General features: G+C 42.3%; 1 protein-coding gene across 6 annotated transcripts in view; it reads right to left on the bottom strand.

Annotated features, from left to right (window-relative positions):
• The window catches only part of rerea (arginine-glutamic acid dipeptide (RE) repeats a), a 180,676-nt gene that overhangs the window by 12,228 nt on the left and 151,713 nt on the right, over positions 1-16,735 (bottom strand). For all 6 annotated transcript variants that reach the window (XM_007570934.2, XM_007570936.2, XM_016681116.1 and 3 more), the window contains 3 exons: positions 14,242-14,322; positions 1,824-1,986; positions 354-446 (listed from right to left, as the gene is read on the bottom strand). In XM_007570934.2, the coding sequence (XP_007570996.1) occupies positions 354-446; positions 1,824-1,986; positions 14,242-14,322 (337 nt within the window). The remainder of the gene's footprint in view (positions 1-353; positions 447-1,823; positions 1,987-14,241; positions 14,323-16,735) is intronic.

The following is a 16,735-nucleotide window of genomic DNA, read 5'->3' as shown; positions in this document are numbered from 1 at the left end:
CCTTGCACCTAAATTGTCAGTGATTTATTATTCTGTGTTAACAAGGTGAGGCGAGACGTATTAGCCACCCGTGTGATGGCAACCTTAGACTGTTCAGCTGGCAGCCCGGTTCTGGGAGCCAGCTGTGTGAAAAAAAAAAAAAAAAAGAGGGAAGGATAATGAGGTGGAGAGAGTGAACGAGCTGTGGGCTCATGTCTGATTTGATCAAATTAGTCCTGACATCCTCTGATGCCCATCTGTCACACGGCTCTGTGTTGGGGCGGGATCACACGGATCCCGGGACAGACCAGGAATAGCAAGCCGAGTCCAAATGATGAGCAGTGTGCCGAAGCGGTTTCGTGTGGTTTGCTTACTGGTGGTGAAGCAGTGGCGGCAGGCGTAGCCCTTCAGCTCCTGTTCGCTGTCTTCACTGTCAAAGTCATCTTCGCTGGCAGAGCTCAGGTCCACTGGAAGAGAGACAAATGCACCACATTTTCACACCGGATCATCCAGGATAGGCATTCGTCTCAATGTAATCCTGCCACATTCAAAAGTATTCACACGCCTCGACGGCCACAATGCTTCAGCGTATGCAACTGTTGGTTTATGTGCAACGCACACACAACAAGTAGGGCATAATCGTGAAGTGAAAGGAAGAGGATGCTGTGGTGTGCGTTTGCATTTACCATGTAGATCCACCTCCAGCTGCCGTTTCAGCTGCAAGTCGTTTGGGGTATGTCTCTACAAGCTCTGCGTGTTTACAGACTGGAATATTTTGCTGTTCTTCCTTGTAAGAGTTCCAGATTGCTTGGAGGCATCAGTGAATAGTAATGTTCATAGATGCTTTATGAAGATTCTCAACTGAATTTAGCTCTAAACTGATCACAACACAGGAATACGCTTAAATATAAAAATCACAACACGCCTGTTGGTGCTAAACAAACAGCTTCCCCACAGCTGGACTGTGCCACCGTCAGAGTTGGGTATTGACTTGTTACATTTACTCAGTAACTTCTATTTGGGTATCTTGTTTTGGGGGGCAGGGGGCTACTTTTAGGAATATATTTACTCTGCTTAACTATCTTTACTAATGGTTTCAACATATTCTTCCACCCAAGCTGTGAATCTCTGCACTTCCTCCAGAGTTTTAAAGTTGATTAAAGTTGTAATTGTTTCGATTTAGTCATTTTAAATACATTGTTCTATATCTATTTTTGATTATTTTATTGTGTTTACTGTTGACCTCAACTTTTCATTGAAATCACCTGTTAAAAGTCCTTGTAGGTTTCGGCTGTTGTATATTAGCCTTTTCTATAAACACTATGATGAAGGTATAAGATTGTCTTGATGTACATTTCTTGTCCATACCAAATAAGCAAAAAAAAAAAAAAATTAAATAAAGTGCCTCTTGACTGCTACTCTGATTATTTCTCCACCTCCTGACTTGTCAGTTTAAGTGGGCAGTTGTTTCATACCATTTTAATTATTTTATTATGATAGAGCAACAATTTATACTGATAATAAATAAATTACACAGGTTGGCTCCGTTTACTAATTAGGTGACTCATGCAGGCAATCGGCTGAAAATAATTTTATATATGTTAGTAAAAGCTTAAGAGTAAAGTAAGAATCTGAACATAAACTCAGATTCTTATTTGTGGAAAATAATTTTCTTCCTTCCGCTTTGGTCTACCCTTATCCACATTGCCTATCACATAAAATCCTATTGAAACATCCTGAAGACTGTGGCTGCGACCTGACAAACGAACAAGATTTCAAGGGGGTGTGAATACTTTTGCGAGGGAGAGTAACTGGGGTGTGTGGGTGTGTGTGTGTGTACGCACAGAACTCGCTTGAGGGCGGGCGTGAGGGGGTGTTGACAGGAGTCGAAGCGGTTCGTGTTTTGATGCGGCGGAAGACAGGCTGGCGGCGGTGTCTCCTGTGGGCTCGGCAGCTGGCTGCCTCCGGTGTCTTCTTCCAATAATAGTAGAAAGTAATCAACTCTCCCTGAAAAGAGAGCAGTTAATACCATCAAAAGAGTGGCTCAGGCATTGTGTGTTTTGGCTGCATAAAGGTGTCTGGATCAAAAACAACGTTTTGAGTCGACTTGCTAAAGAATCTGCGTCAACTAAATCTGCGGTCAACACAGCGTTTGGGAGCGAGGGGCTGCGGCGCAGGTCAGTCCATGTCGGGATTTGTAGGTGCCTGAGGCGTGTTTGTGCTGCAGCCCTGTCTGTCCCTGGATTAAGCAAGGAGGCTCGCTGAATGCGGGGATATTAGGATCAGTGCTTTGGTGGCTGCCTGGGTGGCAGGAGGTTGAATGGGAACAAAAGAACATGTCAGGCAGCGCTTTGGCGCTACAAATAGGGAGTGAAATGGCTCCTCGCCCCTTCGCTGGAAGAGTCAATTGAACTTTAATCAAACATTCGGTGGGGTGCACTTGCCAGCGAGCCGGGCGGATAAATCCCACGCACAAAAGGCTGCCAGGAAATCAATACCCGACTGAAACATTTACACATGCAATCATGGATCGGAAAGCACTTTGCTGCATATTAACATCTGCTTTGCAGTATCGCAATAACGCATAACAAGCTTTGGAAAGTGCTGTGTGAAGTAGTTAAAGCAACCTTTCCTACCGACCGTAAACTAACTAGTGGAAATATCTGGATGACAAATTCATGAAGTCATGCTGTGTGACTGTTTAGTGAGCAGTAAGTCACCTGTAATCTTTAAAGCCCAGAGGGCAGCCATCTACAGGCGGCGGTCTGTTAAACTGCTGTTCGACAAAGCTCCCCGGGTTTAATGGCTATTGACTGTTTTCCTTCCCGCTTCAGCTGCAAAACTTGACATAAATTAGTCAGCCAGTTGCGCTCTGAAATGCATTAACGGCTTCTCAGCAATAGCGCCACGTCGTCTGTAAAAAAAAATTTTTTTTGGCCAAAAACAAAGAGCTGGGAAAACCAGTTTGGTTAAAAAATTAATGTTTATAAACGTATTTAACCAACACAAAGACAGCTGTTCAGAAGCATTGTACGTTGGACTAAAAGGAAACAAAAGGGCTGCAGCTGCTTTAATTCCTTATCATCAAAGAAGTCTGCTTGAGGCGGGTAGTTGTTGGCTGTGAAAATACAAGAAAGCAGCTTTTTTTTTTTTTTTTTTTTATTTCAACAAGTCATTTAGGTTCAACATTACGGAGCAAGCTTGGTTTTACTGAATTGCTGCTTTGATTGGTAGATGATGCTCAACTCAGTGGGATTTAGACCTGTTAATGAGATCTCCCTTCATGTGGTTCTTATGGGGGAATTCATATCTACCAGAAACAGTAGGGACTCCCATTTTATCAGGCAAAGCAGCACTGGAAAGTATTTACTGAAGTGCGTTGGGGTCTAGAGGAACCTGCTCCAATTTCAGAGGAAATCACGGTGCTGCAAAACACATGCAAGAGTTTCCTTCACATCTCCACCAAACTCCAGACTGGTTCTCTATGCTGATGACGTATGAAGATGCTCTAGCAGATATTTAAACAGTGGCAGGACTGAAGCTGGTACAATAAGCAATAAATCAATTAATTGCATGATAAATTAAAACGAGGTTGATCATTTCCATTTGGATGATTGGTTTTCTCACGTCTCTCTTTTTCTACCAAAGACTCGATGAGAAAAGGCTTCAGTGTAGTTAGTGCATTGGTCTCTACTAGCCCCTTTTTTTGAAAAGCAATTTTGTTTCCAGGGTCTTTAGTATCTGTTTTATTTTTTTTTTTTGGGGGGTGTTTTATTTATTTTGGATATTTAAAATGTCTTCCAGTTCCAATGTGAATTTATTGATCTTTGACAGTGTGTGTTTGCTTTATTAGGCCACAACCACTACATTACTTGAAAATGGTCTAAAAACAAAAATATCATCCTTTATCAAAAATAACTTCTGGGGCAATTTATCGTTCAGCAAAATTTGTTATCTTGACAAGCATAAGGAGGAGTGTGAATTTGAAATCTACAAAAATGCCACTGGAAAGATGCTTAGGATGCATGGACAACCACATGTTTTAATAAATAATTGGTTGAATGCATGGACACATGATGAACAAACCGATGTACGTATTGCTGAATAATGGACAGATTGCTGAATAATAACAGATGAAATGTTATCCAAATGCATGGATAAAAAATAAATGGATAGACAGATGGATGGACAGACTGACAATGACAGATGGATGGACAAGTGACTGGAGAAACTGATTAAACTTTCAGAAAATCGGATAAGGAATAAGGCCTGGAAACACAAATATTTGTCCATCTTCGAGCTTCTGTCTCTGTAGTTGGATCAATTACCACATTAGCTTGTGTACGAAACCAGCTGAAGATGGAGGCCATCTTGAAAAGTTGGGCCAATTCCACTTGCAAAATTTGCATGAATAAAAAAGAAACTATCTTGGATAAATAAAATGAACAGGCAACTCAAAACAACATGGACTTCCTGCTCTCACTCCATAAAAGCAGGGAAGTTAAAGATAATTCCCTGAAAGCCGTGCTGTTTGTGCATCCATTTCAGGCGGTTGCGGGGCGCGCGGGTCGTTTCCTGTGCGCCTCCCTCCTCAACCTGGCCGGGGACAGCTGGAAAGGCAGGCCGCAGGTGCAAACTGAGGGAAAGCAGGCGTCCTGATGTGAAATCTAATTGAAATGTGCAGATCAAAAGTGTGGAGCGGTGCCGCGCGCTGGCTTTGCTCTGTGCTTAATGACTGTTCTCAGCGGTGCTCCGCTGCCTCCTCGCTGCGAGCTGACAACCACACGGCCTCAGCACCAGCTTGGCAGACACGGGGAAAGGTCACCCTGCCTCTCCATCACTTGCACTGTGTCAAGTACCATTACATTAGGGCGAGCCTAATGAAAACATTAACTCGGGCTTTTGAAAGAGAATTAACAGGTGCACTGATGAGCCGCTGCAGCCGCATGGAAATGAAAACCGAGCTACAAAGGAGGCGGATTAATAACGTCTGGATGAATTTAAGCAACCAAGTGCCGTTTCTGATGAGGAAGGACGGCTAAAGTGGAGTAAAAGCCAGAAAGATAATCCTCTCTGTGCGGTTCAAAAACAACCACTTCCAATGAGTCACTGTAAACAAAGGAGATTGATCGTGAGACATAACGGGTTCAACATGCAGCCAAGTTCCACAATATGCGAGATAAAAGCAGCTGAAGACGAACACGGCATTACTGCGGCTGAGGGAAGCTTTGCGCTGTAAATTAGTGTCAAAGGGAGACAGACAGATTACCTCTCAGGCTGCCTGCATGTCAAATTTAGGCCCTCTGAAGCCACATCAGTCGCGTCTCTCACTCCGACTGTGTGCTTTTTTCCATCAAACACACTTTGTCATGCTGCCGCAGGCCCCCAGCAGCACTTTAACTTTCATTACCTTCTGTTTCTGCCCCCGCGATCGGACGTCTGGGTTAGGCGCTTAAAAGCGAAATTAGTACCAGAAAAGCTGAAAACGCCATGAACCACGTTCACGTGAATCTGGTTACCAAAATTACGAAGGTATTTGAGCGAAAACCTCGACAGGTCGTGGCTTTCGCTTAATAATTTTCTCAGACTCCGCCGAGTCGCTGTGCGACGGCACAGACCTTGCTGTTGCTGCTCTGCAGAACATGAGATAGTGACAACATAAGCTCAGCATTATAAGACCTTTTAGACGGCTTCCATCGGCAGGAGCTTTCTGGCTGCTGGATTATCCGACAAGCAAAGGGCTTACCCCTCTTATCACGACACTCAGAGCTTCCAGGGCAGTTATTGCCACTTAAAATAGGACGCTGCACACAAATACAAGAGTGTGAAATAGATTTAAAGTTGGAGACCATGTGCTAAAACATTTTATCAAAGTTCTGGGATGGCTAGGGAGCAGGTCTGGGCTTTTCAAATTATACAATTTCTCCGGTATTAGCGAGGAAAATGTTTTCTTGAATTCAGGAATGGCCATCTATGACTTTTTCTGAAACATTTTTAACATGAACTACTTTCATTTAAAACTTTGAAACAATTATTCGCTCTCACTAATGGACTTGCTGGCATAAAAGAGAAACTCTGCAGCTCACACGCCTCTCTTGTTGCACTCGGTCAGCTGCTATCTGTCAACTTGTTGACAGACATTTCCGGTTCCTCACAGATTTCCAAAAGAGCTTTTACACGTTTCCAGGAGAGGTACAGGCTGAAAGTTTAATAGTATGCAACAGAACAGAGATACACAAAACATCTGATAGTTCAGTATTTATATTATAATACATCAGAGATTTTCTTACAGGTTCTCCACATCTCTACCAGGAATCAATTTATGATTACTCGTAATATATTTCTCAACACATTCTTCAAATTAGGAATTTCCACATATAGATTTTTCTTTGCCGTCTAGAACAAATTCAAGTCACTGGTCAGAAACAGAGCGGCAAACGGCTCTAATTATGTTTTCAAACAGCAACTCTCAATAATTGTTGTGTACAGGCATTATAAACGGCGCCGTTTTGTTCCATAAAACACAGATTTCAGCCTTGGGATTTGCAGTAAAACAAAAACCTGCCGTTGTGCCGCAGTCTCCACCAGTTGGACCGTATTTCACTGGTTTTATATTCCTGATGAGTTAACACATGTTGAATTCATGTGCTGCCATCTATGACAGCTGACATAATTAATCTAGACGCAGCGGCTCTGAAACGGCTTCAGCGATGCGCAGATGTACTGATATGCTAATTAGCCATGTGCTGCGGCTATAACCGATATACAACAGATCAGGAGCGGTCGTCAATGAACCACATGAACCAAAACTACCATACGTGATTAAAAAATAGGATTTATTTATTTTTTCTCCGTGTCAAATATCTGTCCTTATAAGGGTGCAAACACGGCAACATTTTATAAATAAAACATTATCAAGTTTTATTTATAAGCTCATTATACATACACAAAACAGCTTTTAACAACTAGCATTACAATACGTTACGTGATGCAGAAACTGAGGTCAACAAGTTATAACGGATGCTTTATCACCCTGACATGATTTAAACTAAATATAATTAACTACTGCAGTAATTTCGGCTGCAGCCTAATTGCCAGTAGGACCTGTGGAGGAGCTGGAGTCCGTGATCCTGCGCTGGTCTAGGTGGTCCAGTGTGTGCTGGCAGGGCGGAGGGCGAGGGCTAAACTCGTGTGTTTACACCCTCATCCGCTCTCAGGCCCAGGCCCGGACAGATGGTTTCTGTTTTTCCTGGCAGATTTGTGACAGAGCCACAAAAGGCCCCTGCTTTGACACGGAGCCAAACGGTTAAGGCTGTTGCTGGCAGGGGAAGGAGAAGTGTTCGGGGGAAGAGGCGACGAGGGGGAGGGCCGAGTCCGAAGCCGGGAAGAGGCGAGGAGGAGGAACGAGCCAGCAGTGGATTACAATAGACGATCAAGGCTGAAAGCCGATCGGTTTTTACTTACCGAGGCTAATTCAGCAAGTAAAAATGCGTGATAAATATTTCAGGCGGTAGGAGGGAACGGAGAGCACTGGGACATCGTTTCTGGGCTCTGCTGGCCGACGGTGAGTTGTGTAAACATCCATTAGAGGAGTGTGAAGCGGAGCTCCTCCCGTTTCCTCCTCAGCCTTCACACGGAGGAGGGCAGATTGCTTCCTGATTCATTTCAGGCAGGTTAGGGGGAAGTATTTCCAAACTAAATCAAACCGCGGTTTATTATATATGCGCTTGACCCATGGACCTTGAATTCCTCAACAGCTACGGCAGCCGTACAGCGTTTCGTTTTGGAGGGCGCGCTGACTTCCATCACCTTCGAGCTGACTGCTAATGTAGGAGGAACCGTGCTGCGTGCTTACAGAGTCGAGGAGGCACGAATTCAACTCCGAGGGGATTACAGAAACATTTTAGTGGAGAGAAACCGATCAGCCTTTTCTTGGCTTACGCCAATGTCTGGTTCTCCGGAAGTCTAACCTGCCGATTCTGGTTTTTGCTTGTTATTAGGACAACCCACAAAAAAGAAAAAGATGTGCAACAGGTTTTCTGAGTTTTGAATACAACAAAGAGTTCAGTTACCCCCTTTTATGCATCAAAGTATTATGCCCAAAAACCTTTGATTTCTATGAATCTTAAGGAAATAAAGTTTAAATAAGTAGGAAACATTAGTTTAGCTGCATTAATTAAAGCAAAAACCAAAAAAACACAATCAGATTTGAAATGTTATCTGGAGATCATCAGATTCCATTAATAGAAACTGAAAATGTGTAACTACTATGTGAGAAATGTGTCACAGGTGGAAACTAAAAAAACGGATCAACACTAATGACTTCACTACCACTGTTGGTCTATGAACGCATGAACCAGCAGCATGTACTCTGATGCACTTTTCTTCATTAGATAAATGCCAAATAATGGAGGATAATCTTGTGATTATTTAGTTTTCTGTAAAATTCAAAGCTGATTCAAAGCCAATTCTGCCTTCAGGCACATAGTATCTGGATCAACTAGTTGCCATTTGGGGCTCTAGATTTTAAACAAACTCAAAGCAGAAAAACATCAACATCACAGACTTACTGGAATATGTTCACCTATTTGTATCTAGATGAAATATGTATACAGACTCACCTCACTATTTGGCAGAAACCTGGTCAGTGTTTTCTCTCTCAAAGTGTTTCCACATTGATTAATAACATATCTAAGCTATGTTTTTACCCATTTACAAGAGGAATCTTACTATACAGAGGTTCCATAAATGTTAACAATTTAACTCTTACAAATTGGATTGGGATTTTCCATTTTAATAATTTAACTTGGCACACAAACTAGTTAAAAAAAACATGAATCAATAAAAGAATGAAACACCTTCTAAAAAACGTGGTGGCTTTGGGTTAACCTTTACAAAATGGCTCAACTGCTCTTTAAATTGCCTTTATTTCTTAACAACAAATAATTATTTTTAAAGAAAGGCTCAACATTTAGAGGCTAATTATGTGTAAAATCAGACAGAAACAGTGTTTTAGTCATTAAAAAGTCCAAACAAAGCAAAGCGATGAGGTCGAGCGTGGAGGAGGATCTCTGCATGTGGAAAATGGTTAAACAGCCAGCGACGGCCCTGCTGCGCAGCGCCTTTCTGCAACGGGGCGACTGAATGAGCTCGGCTTTCACAGGTCAGGGATGCACAGGATGAAGAATCAGCACTCGTGTTTCTCCTGCTGTAAGCGCTTTTCCCAGTGAAAGCAGAGTGGAAGGCAGCAGCGCCTTTGCACTGGAAGCTCGCTCGGTCCGGCGTGTTCTGCTGATAAGCCAGTCTGCAAAGCCCACACAACACGTAGCCTACCAAAGACTCAATTACACAGCGAGCGCCTTCTATTAATCTGCCTCCATTCAGCTGTGCCGAGCCGCCTGTTAAAAGAACATCAATATGTGCTGGTTGGGTTTATCTCAGCTGACAGCAACATTACTACCTAAACACACCAACCCACTGACCAAGCACCGATCCTGTTCTCTCATCTGCCGTCAAACCCACCAGGCCACCGTAATCTTGCAGCAGCTTTAATTAATGTTTTAACCTAAATATTTATAATCACACCTATCCGCCCCCCGAGGTTGGGACCGCTGGGCTAAGGACAAGGCAATTTAATCAATTTGACGTTTGTACAGATTGTACCAGGGCAAACATCTGCTGTGAGGTTGTGTTGAGAGCGGCGCTCTCCTGTTGGCCGTCTTGCAGATGACAGCAGCTGGAGGGGACAGAGCGCCGCTTCTACACACAGAGACGAGAGGAAACGAGAGAGAGGCTTGGCACGTCACCTTCTGGTTGATCTGAGAGCTAAAAGATCAAGATGAGGTAAAAATAATAATAATAATAATAAAGATCACAAGCACAGACGAGGTCCGTGCTGAAAACCAAGAGGTTAATGGCAACGTTTCTGAATGCTAACAATCCAAGCGGAAACGCGTAAAGATAATCTAGCGGAGGCTAATTCAATCACCTTCCTGTGGTGTAGGATCCAAAAGTGCGTTTTAGCTGCTTTTAATCTGATTGTGGCTTTACCAGTTGTCAGTTTGTACAGCTTTATGGGCTTTTTTTTTTTTAAACCAGGTAGGTGATAAAGCAAGAAACACAATCCTTTTGTCGTAAAATTAACGGATTAAGCATAGTTTTACTCCCTTTAAAATAAAAATAATTATGTTAGGTTCATAATTTTGCATTTCTGTAAAACTAGAGAGAAAAAACAATGGTAAGAGTAAGAAAACAGGTTGGTTTAAATAACTTTCAGATTTAATATTCTGCATCACTTTACTTGTTTGTGGTTTATATCAACTAACAAGACATATCCAGCAAAAACGTTTAAGTTGGAGGACATTTTATTTGTTTCTGCTGTGGACCTTTGTCTTGGAGGCATTTTCTTTAAGTAGCAAGCTAATGCTATCTTGCGTCTCGGTTTTGATAGGTCTTGTTGATTCAATATGTGGGGACGCCAACGTTCATCTCCTGCTGCCACCCGAACGAACGGACTAATCCAAATGTTTGTGTTCGACTCTTGAGTTTTTCTTGTAAAGCTTTGACCTCCTTCTCTTGGCTCTGATTTACCTTTGAGAACCAAAATATAGAAAATAATAGAATATATAAACAGGACTGAAAATATATTTTCCAACCATCCTGCTTTGAGCAGCCATTGGCCATCTTCCACGTTGAGTCTTCTTTCCTCAGCAGCACCAACCACACACAGCAGGAATAATGATATAAAAGAACTAGTTGATAAAAATACAAACATACAGCTTTTGCTCTAAGCTTGTAAACATTTTATGCGACTTCACTGGGTTTATTAGATTATAGTTGCTCTCTGTTCTCTTGCTCATCAGGTTTACAGTCTATAAATAAACTTTATAATACACTTAAGAGTGTATCAAGTTAATAAATTGCGCTTTCATGCCGTTTAAAATCTCTCAGGACACAAAGAAAAACTGAGCACAGTTTCAAGCATGAGATGTTATTACAATAGTATTTTTGGTCAGCGAAGCGTATTTAACTTTCCAATTTCTGTGAGGTGAAAAGAAACGAGTGACTGAGCTCTGAAAATTGTTTCATCTGTCAAAACAGTAAGGTTAGAGATGCGTTTGTGTGTCCTAAACGTCTAAATAATTAATTTATATATTTTTGTGTGTATGATTTATAGGATGTTGGTTTTTTCCCTCTTTAATCTCTGGAAGTTTTGGCCTGTCCATTTCTGTGTTGAGCTGCACTGCAAACAAAGCTGAAGCTGATACAGCTCTGTTTAGCAAATACAGTCTGTTGACCCCCCTCCCTCCATCCCCAAACAAAATTTTTCCTGAAAACCTCTCCAGTAAAAAAAAAAAATAAAAAAAAAACAGCCGCAGAGTTGATCTCTAATCTGCCATTTTAGCATATCTGAGCTGTTCAAACAGTGGACTCGGCCAGCTCGTGCTCCATGACGTCCTCTCAGGAGTGAAGGAAATGGTGGCAGCACAGCTAGCTTGCAGACGGTCAGACGGCACACCCACTTCCCCCCGCTGGGCCTTGCTGTGACTTTATATAAGGCATTCCTCACTGCTAGTCAGGCCTGGTGTGTTTACACAGCGCTGGGCGCTTACCCCTGGGCACTGGCGGTTTGAGCTGTGCTGCTTCAGGGGCAGAGCGGCTAATGCGAGCGAGGAGGAGCAGCGAGGGGCAGACACTCTGTACCGGACCTCCGTAGCCCTGGATATCCGCCCGAGGGCTTTAAGCTCCGCGCTACGCGCCAGGATTTAGAGTGGGAGTAAGCAGGCATGAGACATACTGCTCTATTTATGAAACAAAATATGAGTAAAAACGCGAGATCAGCCCCGACAGAAATCCATATCATCCTTCTGCAGTGACAGGCAGATATTAAACGCAGCGTTCCTTGAGGAATTAGCGCGCAATAACCGGAATCATGTAATGTTTTAAATCCTCCATGTAGCAACCCCGGCGTTTTTAGCATCTAAAACAAGCTGTATCCATTCTTCACATGCTACGACAGCCGTCCCTTCAAATGTTTACAGGCCAGTTTATTTTTTGTGTGCAGGAGGAAAATGAATCTCCCTCTGCTTTGTGGTGGCAGGCCTCCGATCCTCAGGTAAGGTCTATTACCTGCCAAGTAAACTCCCCCTCCAGGTTCGACTGCGTTAATACCGCCTTTATAGCCAATCAATAAGCCACATATTAAAAAATAAAACTCAAAATAACTGGAATGACTTAAAGAATAAAAGGATTCAGCTTAAGATTTTCATGTCAGAATAACCAAGGAAAAATATCACCAATATATTTTATTTTAATATACAAAGAGCTTTTGTATAAAACAGAAGCACAACAAGTTTTCAAAAATACTTAGAGTAATATCACATAAATCACTAGAGATTTTAAAAAGCTAAATAGATTTTGACCAGAAATTTAGTGATATTTAAGTGTCTACGATGCAGAATATTCTTCCTGGTTTTATAAAATAACCAAAGTACAACAAGCTGATATTAGCTGGTCAGCTAGGCAGGCTATCTGCTCAGGTAGCAAGCCTGAGCAGATTTGGTTATTTTATGCAATCAGCTGCTTAAGTGTAATTTTCTCTTGAAAGGAGCTACATCTGCTGGGGTTTCTCTCCTGGGTGTATTTTTAAAGAACAGAATCTCCTGAAAAGATCTAGGATGCCTCTTTTAGCCAGCTAGATCAAACTCGTCACTCCAGCATCTCTCATTCAGGCTTGAGGACACAGAGCTGCTAATATTCTTCATCGCAAAATTGTTGTTAAAACAAAAACGCCATCATGACTGGAGCTTTTTTTGCAACACAGTGCTGTTCCTCCCCCACCTGTTGCTGTTCACTGTCAGTCAGCTGGCTGAAAGGAGGCTTAAATACTTGCAACCGAAAAAATACTAAATTGATTGATTGGAAATATTTTCGATATAAAGAAAAATTCCAATGATTGTGAAGTACAACTCCTTACTAGAAACTGGTCCATGCCTAATTCAGACGTCATCTTTTCAAAAGGCCTGAATTAGGTCTTCAGAAATAAAAAGAAACCGTGACACAGAAGCACCGAGGAGTTCCTGAGTGTGTGAAAGTCTGTGTGTTTGACAGAGAGGTCTGCTGTACCCCCGCCCTGCAGCAGACGAGGAAATGAAGCAGATGAGAAGCATGACAAACAATTTGGGTTTTTTTTTTTTTTGCTTTGATGTCTGTGTCAGCATTGTGCCGGCACACTTCCAGCGGGAGCAGCCGCACAAAACAACTAAACAGGGTCTGCAAGGTTTTCTGAATCTAGGCTTCTCTCAGAGAGAGTAATCCAGCAGCCAACTCGAAGGCGTGAAGCTTTCTGCTGTAGGAAAATGCAGAATGCCGCTCTAAATTTCTCCTGTAGTAGAGCGGAAACTTTGCATTCTGTTGGCGGTGCGTTGCTTTGTAATCATTATTAAACTTCAGCAACCAGGAGCAAAGTCAGAACAGTGTTTTGTTTTTGCTACGACTTCCAGTCAATAAAAGTTAGCAGTCGTTAATCATTATCTGGGCCGGGATTTGAGCTTTTTCTGCACCGTGACAGAGGTCATGCACAGTTGTTCAGCGACGATTACCACAGTGACGTTTGTGTTCACCCAAACGCAGCGGAGGGAAATATTGCAACAGCAACACCCCACGCTACCAGTGCATGCAAATAACACAATTACAGAGTGTGAGAAAGATTAAATAACTGCCTCCACAAATCAACAGCGCTGGCAGTGACATGGAAAACGCTCAGCTACAGGATAAAACGGCCGCCTCCATTGAGCCTCAAGTGTTCGGAAAGTTAAAAACAAATCTCATTTATTCATGTTTCAGGGTTTTGTTGCCCCCCCCCCACTTTTTTTTTTTTTTTTGCAACTTTGACACACAAGTATTCCATAAAACAATGGAAGCATTAGACAACTGACAGCTACTGTAAAGGTTGACACTAAACTGTTACAGTTTACAGCACACATGCAGGACAATCGGGTTACGAGTGCTGCAACTTTACAAGTTGCAGCACTAGATCATGTCTAGTCTTTGAAGCAGATTTTCAATTTTATGTTTCCTGTTCCACGGAGTCTGTTAATGCAGGTCTTAGTAATTACAAAACAAGGCCTGTAGTTGGAAAGCAGCAGTGCTCAAAAGACGCACCTTGTTTTCTGTGCATCTGTATTTAAAATGAGGAAACTCTGGAAAAGTTCAAGCTGAACAAAAATCTAAATAATAAAGATTAAAAAAAAGACATCTTACCGTTTCTTTGTTGGGCAGCAGCTCCTTTCGGATCCTGAAGAAGTTTTTGCCAAACTGTCTCAGCCCTTTAATGAAGCGCTTCTGCAATTTTTTTCACAGAGGAAGAAAGAAAGAGACACAGAGAGAGAGAGAAAAAAAGACAGGTTAGTATAAGTGAAGTCAGCTAAACTGCGGCTGCAAGAAGTTACTGCTGAGTACCACAACAACAAGGAAGAAAAAAAAAAAGGTTTTTCGTTTCTCTAGTCTGTGGTTGCAGAGGTTTGATGTGTGTTTGAGAAACCTCCGTAGCTCCGTTTAAACTCCGGAGCAAACACAGCCATGTCAGGGCAAAAACGAGAGAGGAAATGACTAGTAAGGCAGGGAGAGACTCTGAGATTAACCTAGTCGTTTCATGTGCTGTGAAAACACAGTTATCCAAACACTGCTGGATACAGAAACATTCACGATGTGCGTGGCTGTTAATCTCAAAAGGGAAAGTTCAATGTCAAAACCTGAACTTGGGAGTTGACAAATCACGAAAACGCCACTAATTTTAAAATCTTTAGAATCAACACAAATAATCTGGTAGGAGTCAGAAGAAATCAAGTACACCAACACAGAGGTTGCCACTTCATGACATCGGCTCTAATCTGAAATAATAATAATAATAAAAAAAAAAGCAAACGTGAACATGCCGCCTGACTTCACCAAGAGCAGAAACAAAACCAGAAATCCAAACTACCTAAAACGCAGTCATTCTCCTTTAAGAGCCACAGACTGCGAGCCATAAAAAGCGGTGGCTGAAAACATTCACAACCAGCGAAGCAGACGACCAACAGATTTACTTTCTTGCTCCAGAGGCAAGCCCCGTTCTTCAGTGATCTCAGCCAACCGTTTCCAACCAAGTAACTCCGGCAAAAAGCGGGGAAAAGTCCACAGGGAGCGCCACACGAACCTCCACGTCCAGCAGCAGGTAAAAGAGGAGGAAAACAAATAAATCAGGGGACAAATCCACAAGGTCTCCGACAGCCTAGCGATTCTTTTTCTTAAGAAAGAAATAGCTTGTCACTCTGTGCTCCTCCACTACAAAGGGGAAGGCTTTACATGTGATCTTTCTGCAAGAGAGCCTCTGGTTTGCGGCAGACTGGAAAACCTGAAGTGGACTCCTGTTGGGCGCAGCGCTCATTTCGGCTCGTTTCTGCCCCATCTAAATCAGCAGGCGCATGATCTTTTCCCACCAGAGGAAACACAGACAACTGTCTGCTAACAACAAATCAATAAAAGCTGCCTCTTTAACAGGAGCCTACGCCGCTCCTTTAAATGGATTTACAGCTTAGGGTGAGCAGACACAGAGGTAAAACTAGCTGCGAGCCTGAGAGGGGAGGAAAAGCAGGCAAGGCTGACACAATTTGTGAGGAAAAAGCTCCTGGTCATGATGGAAGGGAAAATGAGTGGGAAGTAAAACCAGACACGGAGCCTCTAATGAAGTTCACTTTCCAGCACAGTGAGTTATGTAACTGCAGATTGTTTACATATCCAGCTTTGGTGTGGAACAAAGGCCAAATTTACTGAAGTAAAAACAGCCTGCTGCAAAACACAACCGTTACCCAGGGGGGTGAAAATACAGACATGCACAGGAGAAGAGCTCAGCGTAACCAGGAGGGGCAAAGCACTTGCATTTGAAGTCAGATATTAACACAAACGCGCTCTCAGTTTTAGGGTGTAACTAAATTACTACTCAACAAAAACTACAGCAGTCTAAACAATCAAACGCTAAAAGGACTGATTAGAAGCAACACGTGTTCTGCTGACATCTAAAACAAAAAAGGCCCGTCACATCAGTCTCTTGGGACATCAGGCAATTTCCATGCATCAACCTAATGTTGATCAGCCAGTAGATGGAGCAATCTGTAACAAAGTATCTCTAGACACTCAAGAGGTCAAGTGCAGATTACCATTTGGATCGTCACTAACTGCTGATAGACAGACCTATTGAATTTATAATAAAAATTAAAAAAAAAAATAATCAAGCTGACTGAAAACACTAAACACAAGTTAAAAAGTTTTTAAACACTTGAGTAATTTGTGTGCGGCCATTTTGGGAACTACATAAAAAAATATTAATGAACCGATCGACTGCAAGTACGTCAGGAATACCTCAACAAGCTAACTGTTAGCTACCAGCGATACCAAAGTCAGCATCTGTTTCTAGCTTCCCAAAGCTAACGATCTATTTCACTGTTTCCTAATAGGCCTAGCTCGCACTTAATCATCTCTATGTGAAAATCGACAAACACTGTAAAAACTGTGACTGGCTAAGAGTTAGCCGCGAGTGATGAATAAGTTAGCATTTGCTTCACAGCTTATTATTCATCGTAAACTAAATGGTTAAATTCACTGTTTTCAAGTGAGCACAGGAAACCTTTGATCCTATTTGGGCATTTTAAAGTGAATTATGTCATAATGAGGCAACAAACAGTGTGAGAGTATTGCTGCTAACATTGACATCTCCTTG

Source organism: Poecilia formosa, unplaced genomic scaffold, assembly GCF_000485575.1.
Source record: "Poecilia formosa unplaced genomic scaffold, Poecilia_formosa-5.1.2 Scaffold270, whole genome shotgun sequence".
In the NCBI taxonomy this organism is placed as follows: Eukaryota; Metazoa; Chordata; class Actinopteri; order Cyprinodontiformes; family Poeciliidae; genus Poecilia; species Poecilia formosa.
This window is presented reverse-complemented; position numbering and strand designations above follow the sequence as displayed.